Source organism: Lampetra fluviatilis, chromosome 70, assembly GCF_964198595.1.
Source record: "Lampetra fluviatilis chromosome 70, kcLamFluv1.1, whole genome shotgun sequence".
NCBI lineage: Eukaryota > Metazoa > Chordata > Hyperoartia > Petromyzontiformes > Petromyzontidae > Lampetra > Lampetra fluviatilis.
In genome coordinates this window covers 2,630,106-2,647,215 of record NC_136344.1, presented here as the reverse complement: position 1 = coordinate 2,647,215, position 17,110 = coordinate 2,630,106, and the positions used below count along the sequence as shown (strand labels likewise).

At 58.0% G+C, this 17,110-nt stretch overlaps 1 protein-coding gene across 1 annotated transcript in view; it reads left to right on the top strand.

Moving 5' to 3' along the window:
* The window catches only part of LOC144952840 (uncharacterized), a 42,072-nt gene that overhangs the window by 18,423 nt on the left and 6,539 nt on the right, over positions 1-17,110 (top strand). Inside the window, exons 4-13 of the mRNA XM_078883309.1 lie at positions 151-786; positions 884-1,025; positions 1,156-1,237; positions 2,653-2,722; positions 2,892-3,122; positions 5,238-5,368; positions 9,740-9,842; positions 9,924-10,223; positions 12,794-12,929; positions 16,967-17,110. The exon at positions 16,967-17,110 is cut by the window's right edge and continues 27 nt beyond it. Coding sequence (XP_078739435.1) covers positions 151-786; positions 884-1,025; positions 1,156-1,237; positions 2,653-2,722; positions 2,892-3,122; positions 5,238-5,368; positions 9,740-9,842; positions 9,924-10,223; positions 12,794-12,929; positions 16,967-17,110 — 1,975 coding nt within the window. The remainder of the gene's footprint in view (positions 1-150; positions 787-883; positions 1,026-1,155; positions 1,238-2,652; positions 2,723-2,891; positions 3,123-5,237; positions 5,369-9,739; positions 9,843-9,923; positions 10,224-12,793; positions 12,930-16,966) is intronic.

Sequence of the window (17,110 nt, the reverse complement as noted above, 5' to 3'; positions counted from 1 at the left end):
CCCCTCCTCACCCCCCTCACCACCCCCTCTTCACCCCCCTCCTCACCCCCCCTCCTCACCCCCCTCACCCCCCTCCTCACCCCCCTCACCCCCCTCCCTCACCCCCCTCCCTCCTCACCAACGCTCTCCCGCGCTCACCCTCACCGCCAGGTCTACCCTCCGCCGGCACTACCACACGACTACCGACCCATCCACCTGTTCCCCCACCACCACCACCACAACAACAACCACCGCGGCCACAACCGCCGCCACCCACCGCCACCACCGCCACAACCGCCACCGCGTGCCCGGGCGACCCCCGACCCGGCCGGGGTCAAAGGTCGCCACCAGCTGGACGCCGCCGCCCGCCGGGCCCTGCTGGGAGAGGCCGGGTCCCCACGCGGAGCTCCATGCCGGTTCCCACACGGAGCTCCGTGCCGGTCCCCACACGGAGCTCCGTGCCGGCCCCCACACGGAGCTCCGTGCCGGCCCCCACACGGAGCTCCATGCCGGTCCCCACACGGAGCTCCGTGCCGGGTCCCCACACGGAGCTCCGTGCCGGCCCCCACACGGAGCTCCGTGCCGGCCCCCCTCACGGAGCTCCGTACCGGTCCCCACGCGGAGCTCCACGGCGGTCCCCACACGGAGCCCCCTGCCGGCTCCGTGTGGGCCATGCTGGCGCCCGCCGATAGGGAGGCGGCTGCTACGGGCCCGGCAGGGGGGCGGGGCAACCGCTGGGGGCGTGGCCTGCACAGGGGGCGGGGCTGGGGGCGGGGCAACCGCTGGGGGCGTGGCCTGCACAGGGGGGCGGGGGCTGGGGGGCGGGGGCAACCGCTGGGGGGCGGGGCCTGCACAGGGGGCGGGGCTGGGGGCGGGGCAACCGCTGGGGGTGGGGCCTGCACAGGGGGCGGGGCTGGGGGCGGGGCAACCGCTGGGGGGTGGGGCCCTGCACAGGGGGGCGGGGCAACCGCTGGGGGCGGGGCCTGCACAGGGGGGCGGGGGCTTGGGGCGGGGCAACCGAGACCACCGGGGCGCCACGCCCACTGGTGATGGGATTTCAGCCGGCGACGCAAGACCCTGCTGGTGCTGGTGGAGGTGGTGGAGGTGGAGGTGGTGGAGCAGGAGGAGGTGGAGGAGGAGGAGGAGGTGGAGGAGGAGGAGGAGGAGAGGAGCGATGTTCAAGCCGTTTGCGAAGGACCCAGAGAAGCAGCGTTGCTACGAGGCGCCTACTTGAGGCTTGTCCAGGCCGGGCACAGCGGTGAGGAGCTCAGCGGTTGTCACGGCGATGGGCTAGCCACACCCACTCAGCCGCTAGCCACACCCACTCAGCCGCTAGCCACGCCAACTCAGCCGCTAGTCACGCCCCACTCAGCCGCTAGCCACACCCACTCAGCCGCTAGCCACACCCCACTCAGCTGCTAGCCACGCCCACTCAGCCGCTAGCCCTCACCCACTCAGCCGCTAGCCACGCCCACTCAGCCGCTAGCCACGCCCCACTCAACCGCTAGCCACGCCCACTCAGTCGCTAGCCACGCCCACTCAGTCGCTAGCCACGCCCACACTCAGCCGCTAGCCACGCCCCACTCAGCCGCTAGCCACGCCCACTCAGCCGCTAGCCACACCCACTCAGCCCGCTAGCCCACGCCCACTCAGCCGCCTATGCACACCCACTCAGCCGCTAGCCACACCCACTCAGCCGCTAGTCACGCCCCACTCAGCCGCTAGCCACGCCCCACTCAGCTGCTAGCCCACGCCCACTCAGCCGATAGCCACACCCACTCAGCTGCTAGCCACAACCCACTCAAGCTGCTAGCCACACCCACTCAGCTGCTAGCCAACACCCACTCAGCTGCTAGCCACACCCACTCAGCTGCTAGCCACACCCACTCAGCCCGCTAGCCCACACCCACTCAGCTGCTAGCCAACACCCACTCAGCTGCTAGCCCACGCCCACACTCAGCCGCTAGCCACGCCCACTCAGCCGCTAGCCACGCCCACTCAGTCGCTAGCCACGCCCATTCAGCCGCTAGCCACGCCCACTCAGCCGCTAGCCACGGCACCACTTCAGCCGCTAGCCACACCCACTCAGCCGCTAGCCACACCCCACTCAGCCGCTAGCCACACCCACTCAGCCGCTAGCCACGCCCACTCAGCCGCTAGCCACGCCCACTCAGCCGCTAGCCACACCCACTCAGCCGCTAGCCACACCCACTCAGCCGCTAGCCACACCCACTCAGCCGCTAGTCACATCCACTCAGCCGCTAGCCACGCTCACTCAGCTGCTAGCCACACCCACTCAGCCGGCTAGCCACGCCCACTCAGCTGCTAGCCACACCCACTCAGCTGCTAGCCACACCCACTCAGCTGCTAGCCACACCCACTCAGCTGCTAGCCACACCCACTCAGCTGCTAGCCACACCCACTCCAGCCGCTAGCCACACCCACTTCCACCCCCAGGGCTACCTGAGCGATGTGTCGTCACTGACTCTCCAGTCCCACACGTCCACCCCCCCCCCCACCCCCCTTGACCCCACCCCCCCCCTTTGACCCCCCCCCCCTCTTGACCCCCACCCCCCCCTTGACCCCCTCCCCCCCTTTGACCCCCCCTTGACCCCCCTCCTCCCCCTCCTTGACCCCCCCTCCTCCCCCCCATTGACCCCCCTCCTCCCCTAGACGTTGGCAGCTGCCTGGAGGGTCGCCGCACCACCGAGTGGGAGCGAGGCCGCGAGCTCGCCCAGTTCTCCCCCACCCTCTTGACCCCCCCTTGACCCCACCCCCCCTTGACCCCGTTGACCCCCTTGACCCCCGTGCCCCCCCCCCTTGACCCCCCTCCTCCCCTAGACGTTGGCAGCTGCCTGGAGGGTCGCCGCACCACCGAGTGGGAGCGGTGGCCGCGAGCTCGCCGAGTTCTCGGGAGCGGCGGCGTTGTTCCGTCCGGTGCACGGAGCCATCGCGGCTCGCTTCACGCACGCCACGCGCGCCACACACCCCGTGGGGGGCCACCAGCGGGGGGGGGCTGCAGCAGCCGCAGCCGCAGCAGCAGCAGCAGCAGGGGGAGCAGCAGGAGGGGGGAGCAGGGGGAGCAGCAGGAGGGGGGAGCAGCAGGAGGGGGAGCAGGGTGTGGCACCGCACCCCAGCGAGAGGTACGGGGCTGGTGGGGGGGGGCGGTGGGGGGAGTGGGGAGGGGGTTTGGGGTGGTGGATGGGGGGGTGCGTGTGAGTGAGTGAGCGAGTGTGGTGAGTGGTTTGAGCGTGTGAGTGAGTGAGTGAGTGTGTGAGTGAGTGAGTGAGTGAGCAAGCGAGTGAGTGTGGGTGAGGTGAGCGAGTGTGGTGAGTGGTTTGAGCGAGTGAGTGAGTGTGGTGAGTGGTTTGAGTGAGTGTGGTGAGCGAGTGAGTGAGTGAGCAAGCGAGTGAGTGTGGTGAGTGAGCGAGTGTGGTGAGTGGTTTGAGCGAGTGAGTGAGTGTGGTGAGCGAGGTGTGGTGAGTGGTTTGAGTGAGTGTGGTGAGCGAGTGAGTGAGTGATCAAGCGAGTGAGTGTGGTGAGTGAGCGAGTGTGGTGAGTGGTTTGAGCGATGTGAGCGAGTGTGGTGAGTGGTTTGAGTGAGTGTGGTGAGTCGAGTGAGTGAGTGTGGTGAGCGAGTGTGGTGAGTGGTTTGAGTGAGTGTGGTGAGCAAGCGAGTGAGTGTGGTGAGTGAGTGAGTGAGGTGAGTGAGCGAGTGTGCGAGTGAGTGAGTGAGTGTGGTGAGTGTGTGAGTGAGTGAGTGTGTGAGTGAGTGTGTAAGTGTGTGAGTGAGCGAGTGAGCGAGTGAGTGAATGTGGTGAGTGGAGTGAGTGAGTGTGCGTGAGCGAGTGAGTGAGTGTGGTGAGTGAGTGAGTGAGTGTGGTGAGTGAGTGAGTGAGTGTGGTGAGCGAGTGAGTGAGTGAGCAAGCGAGTGAGTGTGGTGAGTGAGTGAGTGAGTGTGGTGAGTGAGTGAGTGAGGTGAATGAGCGAGTGAGTGAGTGTGGTGAGTGGTTTGAGTGAGTGTGGTGAGCGAGTGAGTGAGTGAGCAAGCGAGTGAGTGTGGTGAGTGAGTGAGTGAGTGTGGTGAGTGAGTGAGTGAGGTGAATGAGCGAGTGAGTGAGTGTGGTGAGTGGTTTGAGTGAGTGTGGTGAGGCGAGTGAGTGAGTGAGCAAGCGAGTGAGTGTGGTGAGTGAGTGAGTGAGGTGAGTGAGTGAGTGTGTGAGTGAGTGTGTAAGTGTGTGAGTGAGTGAGTGTGTGAGTGAGTGTGTAAGTGTGTGAGTGAGCGAGTGAGCGAGTGAGTGAATGTGGTGAGCGAGTGAGTGAGTGTGTTGAGGAGGCGAGTGCGGTGAGCGAGTGAGTGTGGTGAGCGAAGTGAGCGAGTGAGTGAGTGAGCGAGCGAGTGAGTGTGGTGTGAGTGAGTGTGGTGAGTGAGTGAGCGAGTGAGTGAGTGAGGTGAGTGAGCGAGTGAGTGAGTGTGGTGAGTGAGTGAGAGAGTGGTGTGAGTGTGTGAGTGAGTGTGTAAGTGTGTGAGTGAGCGAGTGAGCGAGTGAGTGAATGTGGTGGTGAGTGAGTGTGGTGAGTGAGTGAGCGAGTGAGTGAGTGAGGTGAGTGAGCGAGTGAGTGAGTGAGTGTGGTGAGTGAGTGAGTGAGAGAGTGGTGTGAGTGTGTGAGTGAGTGTGTAAGTGTGTGAGTGAGCGAGTGAGCGAGTGAGTGAATGTGGTGAGCGAGTGAGTGAGTGTGTTGAGCGAGTGCGGTGAGCGAGTGAGTGTGGGTGAGTGAGCGAGTGAGTGAGTGAGCGAGCGAGCGAGTGAGTGTGGGTGTGAGTGAGTGTGGTGAGTGAGTGAGCGAGTGCGGTGAGCGAGTGAGTGAGTGTGGTGAGTGAATGAGTGAGTGTGGTGAGTTGAGTGAGTGAGTGTGGTGAGTGAGTGAGTGAGTGTGGTGAGTGAGTGAGTGGTGTGAGTGTGGTGAGTGAGTGAGTGAGTGTGGTGAGTGTGGCAAGTGCTGCTAGCGTGCGCACTCACTCGAGCCACCCCTACGTACGTGACCCCTGGGCGACCCCTACGTGACCCCTGGGCGACCCCTACGTGACCCTTGGACGACCCCTCCGTGACCCCTGGGCTACCCCTTTTGACCCTTGAGCGACCCCTACGGGACCCCTTATTGACCCCTGGGCGACCCCTATGTGACCCCTTCTTGACCCCTACGTGACCCCTGCGTGACCCCTGCACCACGTGACACTTTCGCGACCCCGGCGGCAGCAGCAGGAGCAGCAGCAGCTGAAGGAGGCGGCCAGGATGAAGATGTTTGGGCGTCTGACGCGATCGTCGCTCAGCTGGCACCCGGACCGCATGCTGTGCAAGCGTTTCAACGTGCCCCACCCCTACCCAGGGTACCCCCCCCCCCCACCCACCCTGTGTCATTGTCACCATCACCATCATCACCATCATCATCATCATCGTCACCATCATCACCATCACTGGCACCCAGACCGCATGCTGTGCAAGCACTTCAACGTGCCACACCCCTACCCAGGGTACCCCCCCACCCACCCTGTGTCATCGTCACCATCGTCACCACCGTCATCGTCACCATCGTCACCACCATCATCGTCACCATCATCGTCGTCACCATCATCATCGTCACCATCACCATCGTCGTCACCATCATCGTCGTCACCACCATCATCGTCACCATCATCATCATCGTCACCACCATCATCGTCACCACCACCATCATCATCACCGCCACCACCGTCACCACCACCATCACCACCATGACCATCACCACCACCGTCACCACTTTCATCATCACCATCATCGCCACCACCACCATCGTCACCACCGCCACCACCATCATCGTCACCATCACCATCATCGTTACCACCAACACCAACACCATCATCATTGTCACCACTATCGCCACTACCACCATCATCGTCATCATCATCGTCACCACCATCATTGTCACCACCACCACCATCGTCGTCACCATCATCATCACCATCATCATCACCACCATCATCACCATCACCACCACCATCACCGTCACCATCATCATCGTCACCATCACCATCACCGTCACCATCATCATCGTCACCACCATCATCGTCACCACCACCATCGTCGTCACCATCATCATCACCATCATCATCACCACCATCATCACCATCACCACCACCATCATCGTCACCAACATCATCACCACCACCACCGCCACCACCACCACCGCCTACACCATCATCATCACCACCACCATCGTCACCACCGCCACCACCATCACCGTCACCACCATCATCATCATCATCGCCACCACCATCACCATCTTCACCATCGTCACCACCATCACCGTCACCACCATCATCATCATCATCATCGCCACCACCACCACCATCTTCACCATCGTCACCACCATCGCCACCACCATCATCCTCACCATCGTCACCATCATCACCACCACCACCACCACCATCGTCACCATCACCACCATCTTCACCATCGTCACCACCATCACCACCACCACCACCACCATCGTCACCATCACCACCATCTTCACCATCGTCACCACCATCACCGTCACCACCATCGTCACCATCATCGCCACCACCACCACCATCTTCACCATCGTCACCGCCACCACCATCATCCTCACCATCGTCACCATCATCACCACCACCACCACCACCATCGTCACCATCACCACCACCATCACCATCACCATCGTCATCGTCACCATCATCGTCACCATCATCGTCACCATCATCATCGTCACCATCATCATCGTCACCACCATCACCATCGTCATCATCATCGTCACCATCATCATCGTCACCATCACCATCATCGTCACCACCATCATCACCATCGTCACCACCATCATCACCATCGTCATCATCATCGTCGCCATCATCATCGTCACCATCATCATCGTCACCACCATCATCACCATCGTCATCATCATCATCACCATCATCATCGTCACCATCACCATCATCGTCACCATCATCGTCGTCATCATCATCGTCACCATCATCATCGTCACCATCATCATCGTCACCACCATCATCGTCACCACCATCATCGTCACCATCATCATCGTCATCATCATCATCGTCACCATCATCGTCGTCATCATCATCGTCACCATCATCATCGTCACCATCACCATCATCGTCGTCACCATCATCGTCACCATCGTCATCATCATCGTCACCATCATCGTCACCATCATTATCGTCACCACCATCATCACCATCGTCATCATCATCGTCACCATCATCATCGTCACCGTCACCATCATCATCGTCACCGTTATCATCATCATCACCATCATCGTCACCATCATCATCGTCACCACCATCATCGTCACCACCACCATCACCATCGTCATCATCATCGTCACCATCATCATCGTCACCATCATCATCGTCACCATCACCATCATCGTCACCACCATCATCGTCACCATCATCATCGTCATCATCATCGTCACCATCATCATCGTCACCATCATCATCGTCACCACCATCATCACCATCGTCATCATCATCGTCACCATCATCATCGTCACCACCATCATCACCATCGTCATCATCATCGTCACCATCATCATCGTCACCATCACCATCATCGTCGTTATCATCATCATCACCATCATCGTCACCATCATCGTCACCATCATCATCGTCACCATCATCATCGTCACCATCTTCATCGTCACCACCATCGTCACCATCATCATCGTCACCATCATCATCGTCACCACCATCATCACCATCGTCATCATCATCGTCACCATCATCATCGTCACCGTCACCATCATCGTCGTTATCATCATTATCACCATCATCGTCACCATCATCATCATCGTCACCACCATCATCGTCACCACCACCATCACCATCGTCATCATCATCGTCACCATCATCATCGTCACCATCACCATCATCGTCACCACCATCATCGTCACCATCATCATCGTCATCATCATCGTCACCATCATCATCGTCACCATCATCATCGTCACCACCATCATCACCATCATCATCGTCACCATCATCATCGTCACCACCATCATCACCATCGTCATCATCATCGTCACCATCATCATCGTCACCATCACCATCATCGTCGTCATCATCATCGTCACCATCATCATCGTCACCACCATCATCACCATCGTCATCATCATCGTCACCATCATCATCGTCACCGTCACCATCATCGTCGTCATCATCATCATCACCATCATCGTCACCATCATCATCGTCACCACCATCATCGTCACCACCATCATCGTCACCACCACCATCACCATCGTCATCATCATCATCACCATCATCATCGTCACCATCATCATCGTCATCGTCACCACCATCATCGTCACCATCATCATCGTCATCATCATCGTCACCATCATCATCGTCACCACCATCATCACCATCGTCATCATCATCGTCACCATCATCATCGTCACCATCACCATCATCGTCGTCATCATCATCGTCACCATCATCATCACCATCGTCATCATCATCGTCACCATCATCATCGTCACCATCATCGTCACCATCATCATCGTCACCATCATCGTCACCATCATCATCGTCACCACCATCATCACCATCGTCATCATCATCGTCACCATCATCATCGTCACCGTCACCATCATCGTCGTCATCATCATCATCACCATCATCGTCACCATCATCATCGTCACCACCATCATCGTCACCACCATCATCGTCACCACCACCATCACCATCGTCATCATCATCGTCACCATCATCATCGTCACCACCACCATCACCATCGTCATCATCATTGTCACCATCATCATCGTCACCACCACCATCACCATCGTCATCATCATCGTCACCATCATCATCATCATCGTCATCACCATCATCGTCGCCACCATCACCGTCATCATCATCATCATCGTCATCATCATCATCACCGTCATCATCATCACCATCATCATCATCGTCACCATCATCATCATCGTCACCACCATCATCGTCACCACCATCATCGTCACCATCATCATCGTCATCATCATCATCATCACCATCATCATCATCATCATCATCGTCACCACCATCATCATCATCATCGTCACCACCATCATCGTCACCACCATCATCGTCACCACCATCATCGTCACCACCATCATCGTCACCACCATCATCGTCACCATCATCACCACCACCATCATCTCCACCATCATTGTCACCACCATCATCATCACCACCTTAATCGTCACCATCATAGCCACCATCATCATCATCGTCACCACTATCATCATCACCACCATCACCACCACCATCATCACCATCATCATCGTCGTCACCACTATCACCACCACCATGATCATAGCCACCATCATCATCATCGTCATCACCATCATCACCACCACCATCATCACCACCACCATCATCACCACCACCGTCATCACCATCATCGTCACGATCATCATCGTCACGATCATCATCGTCACCACTATCACCATCACCACCTTAATCGTCACCATCATAGCCACCATCATCGTCACCATCGTCACCACCGCCACCATCATCGTCACCATCATCATCATCACCGCCACCACCACCATCATCATCACCACCACCATCATCGTCACCACCACCACCACCATCGTCACCATCATCATCACCGCCACCACCATCATCCTCACCATCATCACCACCATCACCACCACCACCGCAACTTCAAACCGTGCGCTGTATTGCCCCCCCCCCACGCAGCTCCACGCTGGTGGGGTTGCCCTCTGTCAAGCGAGACAAATTCTCTCTCTACAACTTCCTGGGCATCCCCGAACCGGAGCCGCCACCACCACCATCACCACCACCACCACCATCACCACCACCACCGCAACTTCAAACCGCGCGCTGTATTGCCCCCCCCCCCCCCCCCCCCCCCGACGCAGCTCCACGCTGGTGGGGTTGCCCTCCGTCAAGCGAGACAAATTCTCTCTCTACAACTTCCTGGGCATCCCCGAACCGGAGCCGCCACCACCAGCAGCAGCAGCAGCAGCACCACCTCCGGCATCGGCGCCACCCGCCGAAGAGGTTCAGCAGACGAAGGGGGGGGGAGGGGGGGCGAAGCTTCGCGGGCAGCAGCGTGGAGCGTCTTCTGCGGGACGCTCGCACGAAAGCCGCGTCGGCAGCTTCACCGTCATCAGCATCAGCATCATCAGCAGCAGCAGCAGCATCAGCGGGTGGTGGCAAGGTGAGTGGAGGCATCACGGTGGCTAGGAGATGTTGACTACCTCGCCCGGTACACAGGAGGTCGTGGGTTCGATCTCTCTCTGTCATCATCATCACGGTGGCTGGGAGATGTTGACTACCTCGCCTGGTCTACAGTCTGTGTGTCTCTCTCTCATCATCATCATCACGGTGGCTAGGAGATGTTGACTACCTCGCCTGGTCTACAGTCTGTGTGTCTCTCTCTCATCATCATCATCACGGTGGCTAGGAGATGTTGACTACCTCGCCTGGTCTACAGTCTGTGTGTCTCTCTCTCATCATCATCATCACGGTGGCTAGGAGATGTTGACTACCTCGCCTGGTCTACAGTCTGTGTGTCTCTCTCTCATCATCATCATCACGGTGGCTGGGAGATGTTGACTACCTCGCCTGGTACACAGGAGGTCGTGGGTTCGATCCCGACCCTGACAACGCCTGCTGCTGTAGATTTGGAGTTTGCGTGTCTCTCTCTCTCCGTGGTGGTCGCGTGAATTTTTCATGCGGTTTTTCCCGAGCATCAACGCCACGCGTTTCGATGATTTGGTTACGAGGATAAGCCACTTCCTGGAGCTGCTATCACTTGTGATCGATCTGAAGGCGATGTTGACGTGGCCGTGGTGCTGTGTCAACCCTGACCCTCCTCACCACCTCCCCTCCTTCCTCCCTTCACCCACTCACTCACCCACTCACTCACCCACTGACTCAGCCACCCACACACTCACCCACCCACTCACTCACCCACCCACTCACACACCCACTCAATCACTCACCCACTCACTCACTCACCCACTGACTCAGCCACCCACACACTCACCCACCCACTCATCCACTCACTCACTCACTCACCCACTCACTCACTCACCCACCCACTCATCCACTCACTCACTCACTCACCCACTCACTCACTCACCCACTCACTCACCCACTGACTCAGCCACCCACACACTCACCCACCCCACTCACACACCCACTCAATCACTCACCCACTCACTCACTCACCCACTGACTCAGCCACCCACACACTTCAGCCACCCACACACTCACCCACCCACTCACTCACCCACCCACTCACACACCCACTCAATCACTCACCCACTCACTCACTCACCCACTGACTCAGCCACCCACACACTCACCCACCCACTCATCCACTCACTCACTCACTCACCCACTCACTCACTCACCCACTCACTCACTCACCCACCCACTCATCCACTCACTCACTCACTCACCCACTCACTCACTCACCCACTCACTCACCCACTGACTCACCCACCCACTCACTCACCCACCCACTCACACACCCACTCAATCACTCACCCACTCACTCACTCACCCACTGACTCAGCCACCCACACACTCACCCACCCACTCATCCACTCACTCACTCACTCACCCACTCACTCACTCACCCACCCACTCATCCACTCACTCACTCACTCACCCACTCACTCACTCACCCACTCACTCACCCACTGACTCACCCACCCACTCACTCACCCACCCACTCACACACCCACTCAATCACTCACCCACTCACTCACTCACCCACTGACTCAGCCACCCACACACTCACCCACCCACTCATCCACTCACTCACTCACTCACCCACTCACTCACTCACCCACCCACTCATCCACTCACTCACTCACTCACCCACTCACTCACTCACCCACTCACTCACCCACTGACTCAGCCACCCACACACTCACCCACCCACTCACTCACCCACTCACCCACCCACTCACACACCCACCCACTCACCCACCCACTCACCCACTCACCCACCCACTCACCCACCCACCCATCCACCTACCCACCCACCCACTCACCCACCCACCCATCCACCCACCTACTCACTCACCCACCCACTCATCCACCCACCCACTCATCCACCCACCCACCCACCCACTCACTCACTCACTCACCCACCCACTCACCCACCCACTCACCCACCCATCCACCCACTCACTCACCCACCCATCCATCCACCCACCCACTCACCCACCCACCTCCCCACCCACCCACTCACACACCCACTCACCCATCCACTCACCCACCCACTTACCCATCCACTCACCCACCCACCTCTCCACCCACTCACCCACTCACTCACTCACCCACCCACTCACCCACCCACTCACCCACCCACTCACCCACTCACCCACCCACTCACTCACTCACCCACTCACCCACCCACTCACTCACCCACCCACCCACCCACTCACCCACTCACCCACCCACCCACCCACTCACCCACTCACTCACCCACCCACCCACTCACCCACCCACCCACCCACCCACTCACTCACCCACCCACTCACTCACCCACCCACCCACCCACTCACCCACCCACCCACTCACCCACTCACCCACCCACCCACCCACCCACCCACTCACCCACCCACCCACCCACTCACCCACTCACTCACCCACCCACCCACTCACCCACCCACCCACCCACCCACTCACCCACTCACCTCCCCACCCACCCACCACTGCCACTCTTCACTCACCGACTTCACCTCTGTTGACCCCCTCCCCCCCCCACAGGATGAGGAGGAGGAGGAGGTGGGGGCTGAGGAGAAGCGCCCCCCCATGGACCTCTTCAAGGCCATCTTCACCACCTCGTCGGAGGAATCTTCCTCCGATGAGGAGCAATTCGCGGAGGAGGAGGAGGGAGGGAGGGGTGAGTGGGCAGCATCACTCAATCACCCACTCACTCACCTACTCACTCACCTACTCACTCACCCACTCACTCACTCACCTACTCACTCATTCACCCACTCACAATGTCACTCACCTACTCACTCACCCACTCACCCACTCACTCACCCACTCACTCACTCACTCACCTACTCACTCACTCACCCACTCACAATGTCACTCACCCACTCACCCACCCACTCAATAACCCACTCACTCACTCACCTACTCACTCACCTACTCACTCACCCACTCACCCACCCACTCACTGAACTACTCACAATGTCACTCACCCACCCACTCAATAACCCACTCAGCCACTCACTCACCCACTCACTCACCCACTCACTCACCCACTCACTCACCCACTCACTCACCCACTCACTCACCCACTCACTCACCTACTCACTCACCCACTCACTCACCTACTCACTCACCTACCCACAATGTCACTCACCCACCCACTCACCTACTCACTCACCCACTCACTCACTCACTCACCCACTCACTCACCTACCCACAATGTCACTCACCCACCCACTCAATAACCCACTCACTCACTCACCTACTCACTCACTCACTCACCCACTCACTCACCTACTCACAATGTTACTCACCCACTCACTCACCCACTCAATAACCCACTCACTCACCTACTCACTCACCCACTCACTTACCCACTCACTCACCCACTCACTCACTCACCTACTCACTCACCTACTCACTCACTCACCCACTCACTCACCCACTCACTCACCTACTCACTGACCTACCCACAATGTCACTCACCCACCCACTCACTCACCTCCTCACTCACCTACTAACTCACCCACTCACTCACCTACTCACTCACCCACTCACTCACCTACCCACAATGTCACTCACCCACCCACTCAATAACCCACTCAGCCACTCACTCACCCACTCACTCACCCACTCACTCACCCACTCACTCACCTACTCACTCACCTACCCACAATGTCACTCACCCACCCACTCAATAACCCACTCACCTACTCACTCACCCACTCACTCACTCACTCACTCACCTACCCACAATGTCACTCACCCACCCACTCACTCACCTACTCACTCACCTACTAACTCACCCACTCACTCACCTACTCACTCACCCACTCACTCACCTACCCACAATGTCACTCACCCACCCACTCACCTACTCACTCACCTACTAACTCACCCACTCACTCACCTACTCACTCACCCACTCACTCACCTACCCACAATGTCACTCACCCACCCACTCACTCACCTACTCACTCACCTACTAACTCACCCACTCACTCACCTACTCACTCACCCACTCACTCACCTACTCACAATGTCACTCACCCACTCACCCACCCACTCAATAACCCACTCACCTACTCACTCACCTACTCACTCACCCACTCACTCACCTACTCACTCACCCACTCACTCACCTACTCACTCACCTACCCACAATGTCACTCACCCACCCACTCAATAACCCACTCACCTACTCACTCACTCACTCACCCACTCACTCACTCACTCACCTACTCACTCACCTACTCACTCACTCACCCACTCACTCACCTACTCACTGACCTACCCACAATGTCACTCACCCACCCACTCACTCACCTACTCACTCACCTACTAACTCACCCACTCACTCACCTACTCACTCACCCACTCACTCACCCACTCACTCACCTACCCACAATGTCACTCACCCACCCACTCACTCACCTACTCACTCACCTACTAACTCACCCACTCACTCACCTACTCACTCACCCACTCACTCACCTACCCACAATGTCACTCACCCACCCACCCACTCACCTACTCACTCACCTACTCACTCACCCACTCACTCACCTACTCACTCACCCACTCACTCACCTACTCACAATGTCACTCACCCACTCACCCACCCACTCAATAACCCACTCACCTACTCACTCACCTACTCACTCACCTACTCACTCACCCACTCACTCACCCACTCACTCACTCATTCACCTACCCACAATGTCACTCACTCACCTACTAACTCACCCACTCACTCACTCACCTACTCACTCACCCACTCACTCACCTACCCACAATGTCACTCACCCACCCACTCACCTACTCACTCACCTACTAACTCACCCACTCACTCACCTACTCACTCACCCACTCACTCACCTACCCACAATGTCACTCACCCACCCACTCACTCACCTACTCACTCACCTACTAACTCACCCACTCACTCACCTACTCACTCACCCACTCACTCACCTACTCACAATGTCACTCACCCACTCACCCACCCACTCAATAACCCACTCACCTACTCACTCACCTACTCACTCACCCACTCACTCACCTACTCACTCACCCACTCACTCACCTACTCACTCACCTACCCACAATGTCACTCACCCACCCACTCAATAACCCACTCACCTACTCACTCACTCACTCACCCACTCACTCACTCACTCACCTACTCACTCACCTACTCACTCACTCACCCACTCACTCACCTACTCACTGACCTACCCACAATGTCACTCACCCACCCACTCACTCACCTACTCACTCACCTACTAACTCACCCACTCACTCACCTACTCACTCACCCACTCACTCACCCACTCACTCACCTACCCACAATGTCACTCACCCACCCACTCACTCACCTACTCACTCACCTACTAACTCACCCACTCACTCACCTACTCACTCACCCACTCACTCACCTACCCACAATGTCACTCACCCACCCACCCACTCACCTACTCACTCACCCACTCACTCACCTACTCACTCACCCACTCACTCACCTACTCACAATGTCACTCACCCACTCACCCACCCACTCAATAACCCACTCACCTACTCACTCACCTACTCACTCACCCACTCACTCACCCACTCACTCACTCATTCACCTACCCACAATGTCACTCACTCACCTACTAACTCACCCACTCACTCACTCACCTACTCACTCACCCACTCACTCACCTACCCACAATGTCACTCACCCACCCACTCACCTACTCACTCACCTACTAACTCACCCACTCACTCACCTACTCACTCACCCACTCACTCACCTACCCACAATGTCACTCACCCACCCACTCACTCACCTACTCACTCACCTACTAACTCACCCACTCACTCACCTACTCACTCACCCACTCACTCACCTACTCACAATGTCACTCACCCACTCACCTACCCACTCAATAACCCACTCACCTACTCACTCACCCACTCACTCACCCACTCACTCACTCACTCACCTACCCACAATGTCACTCACCCACCCACTCACTCACCTACTCACTCACCTACTAACTCACCCACTCACTCACCTACTCACTCACCCACTCACTCACCTACCCACAATGTCACTCACCCACCCACTCACCTACTCACTCACCTACTAACTCACCCACTCACTCACCTACTCACTCACCCACTCACTCACCTACCCACAATGTCACTCACCCACCCACTCACTCACCTACTCACTCACCTACTAACTCACCCACTCACTCACCTACTCACTCACCCACTCACTCACCTACTCACAATGTCACTCACCCACTCACCCACCCACTCAATAACCCACTCACCTACTCACTCACCTACTCACTCACCCACTCACTCACTCACTCACCTACCCACAATGTCACTCATCCACCCACTCAATAACCCACTCAGCCACTCACCCACCCACTCACTCACCCACTCACTCACCTACTCACAATGTCACTCACTCACTCACCCACCCACTCAGCAGCAGCAGCAGCAGCACCTGCCCCAACAGCATGTGTGGGCTACACGGGGGCGCTTTGTCTTTGTGTGCGTGTTCATTATTGGCGAGCGGCGGTCAGCTGCGAACGCGTCTCCGACCCGAGTTCGATTCTCGCTCACAACCTCCATAGATGCTGCTGCTGCTGCTGCTGCACTTGCCCCACCACTCTGTTTCGCCTAGCTGGGGGGTCTTTGTCTTTGTCTCTGTAGCTGCGGCCGCCTCCGTTGCTGCCACGCCGGTGGTGGCGGTGGTGCCGGTGGTGCCGGTGGTGGCGGTGGTGGCGGGCGACACGGTGAGCGACACGGTGAGCTGTGAGCCCCGGGAGTTTGGGCCGAAGCTGCCTCCTGCGTTCC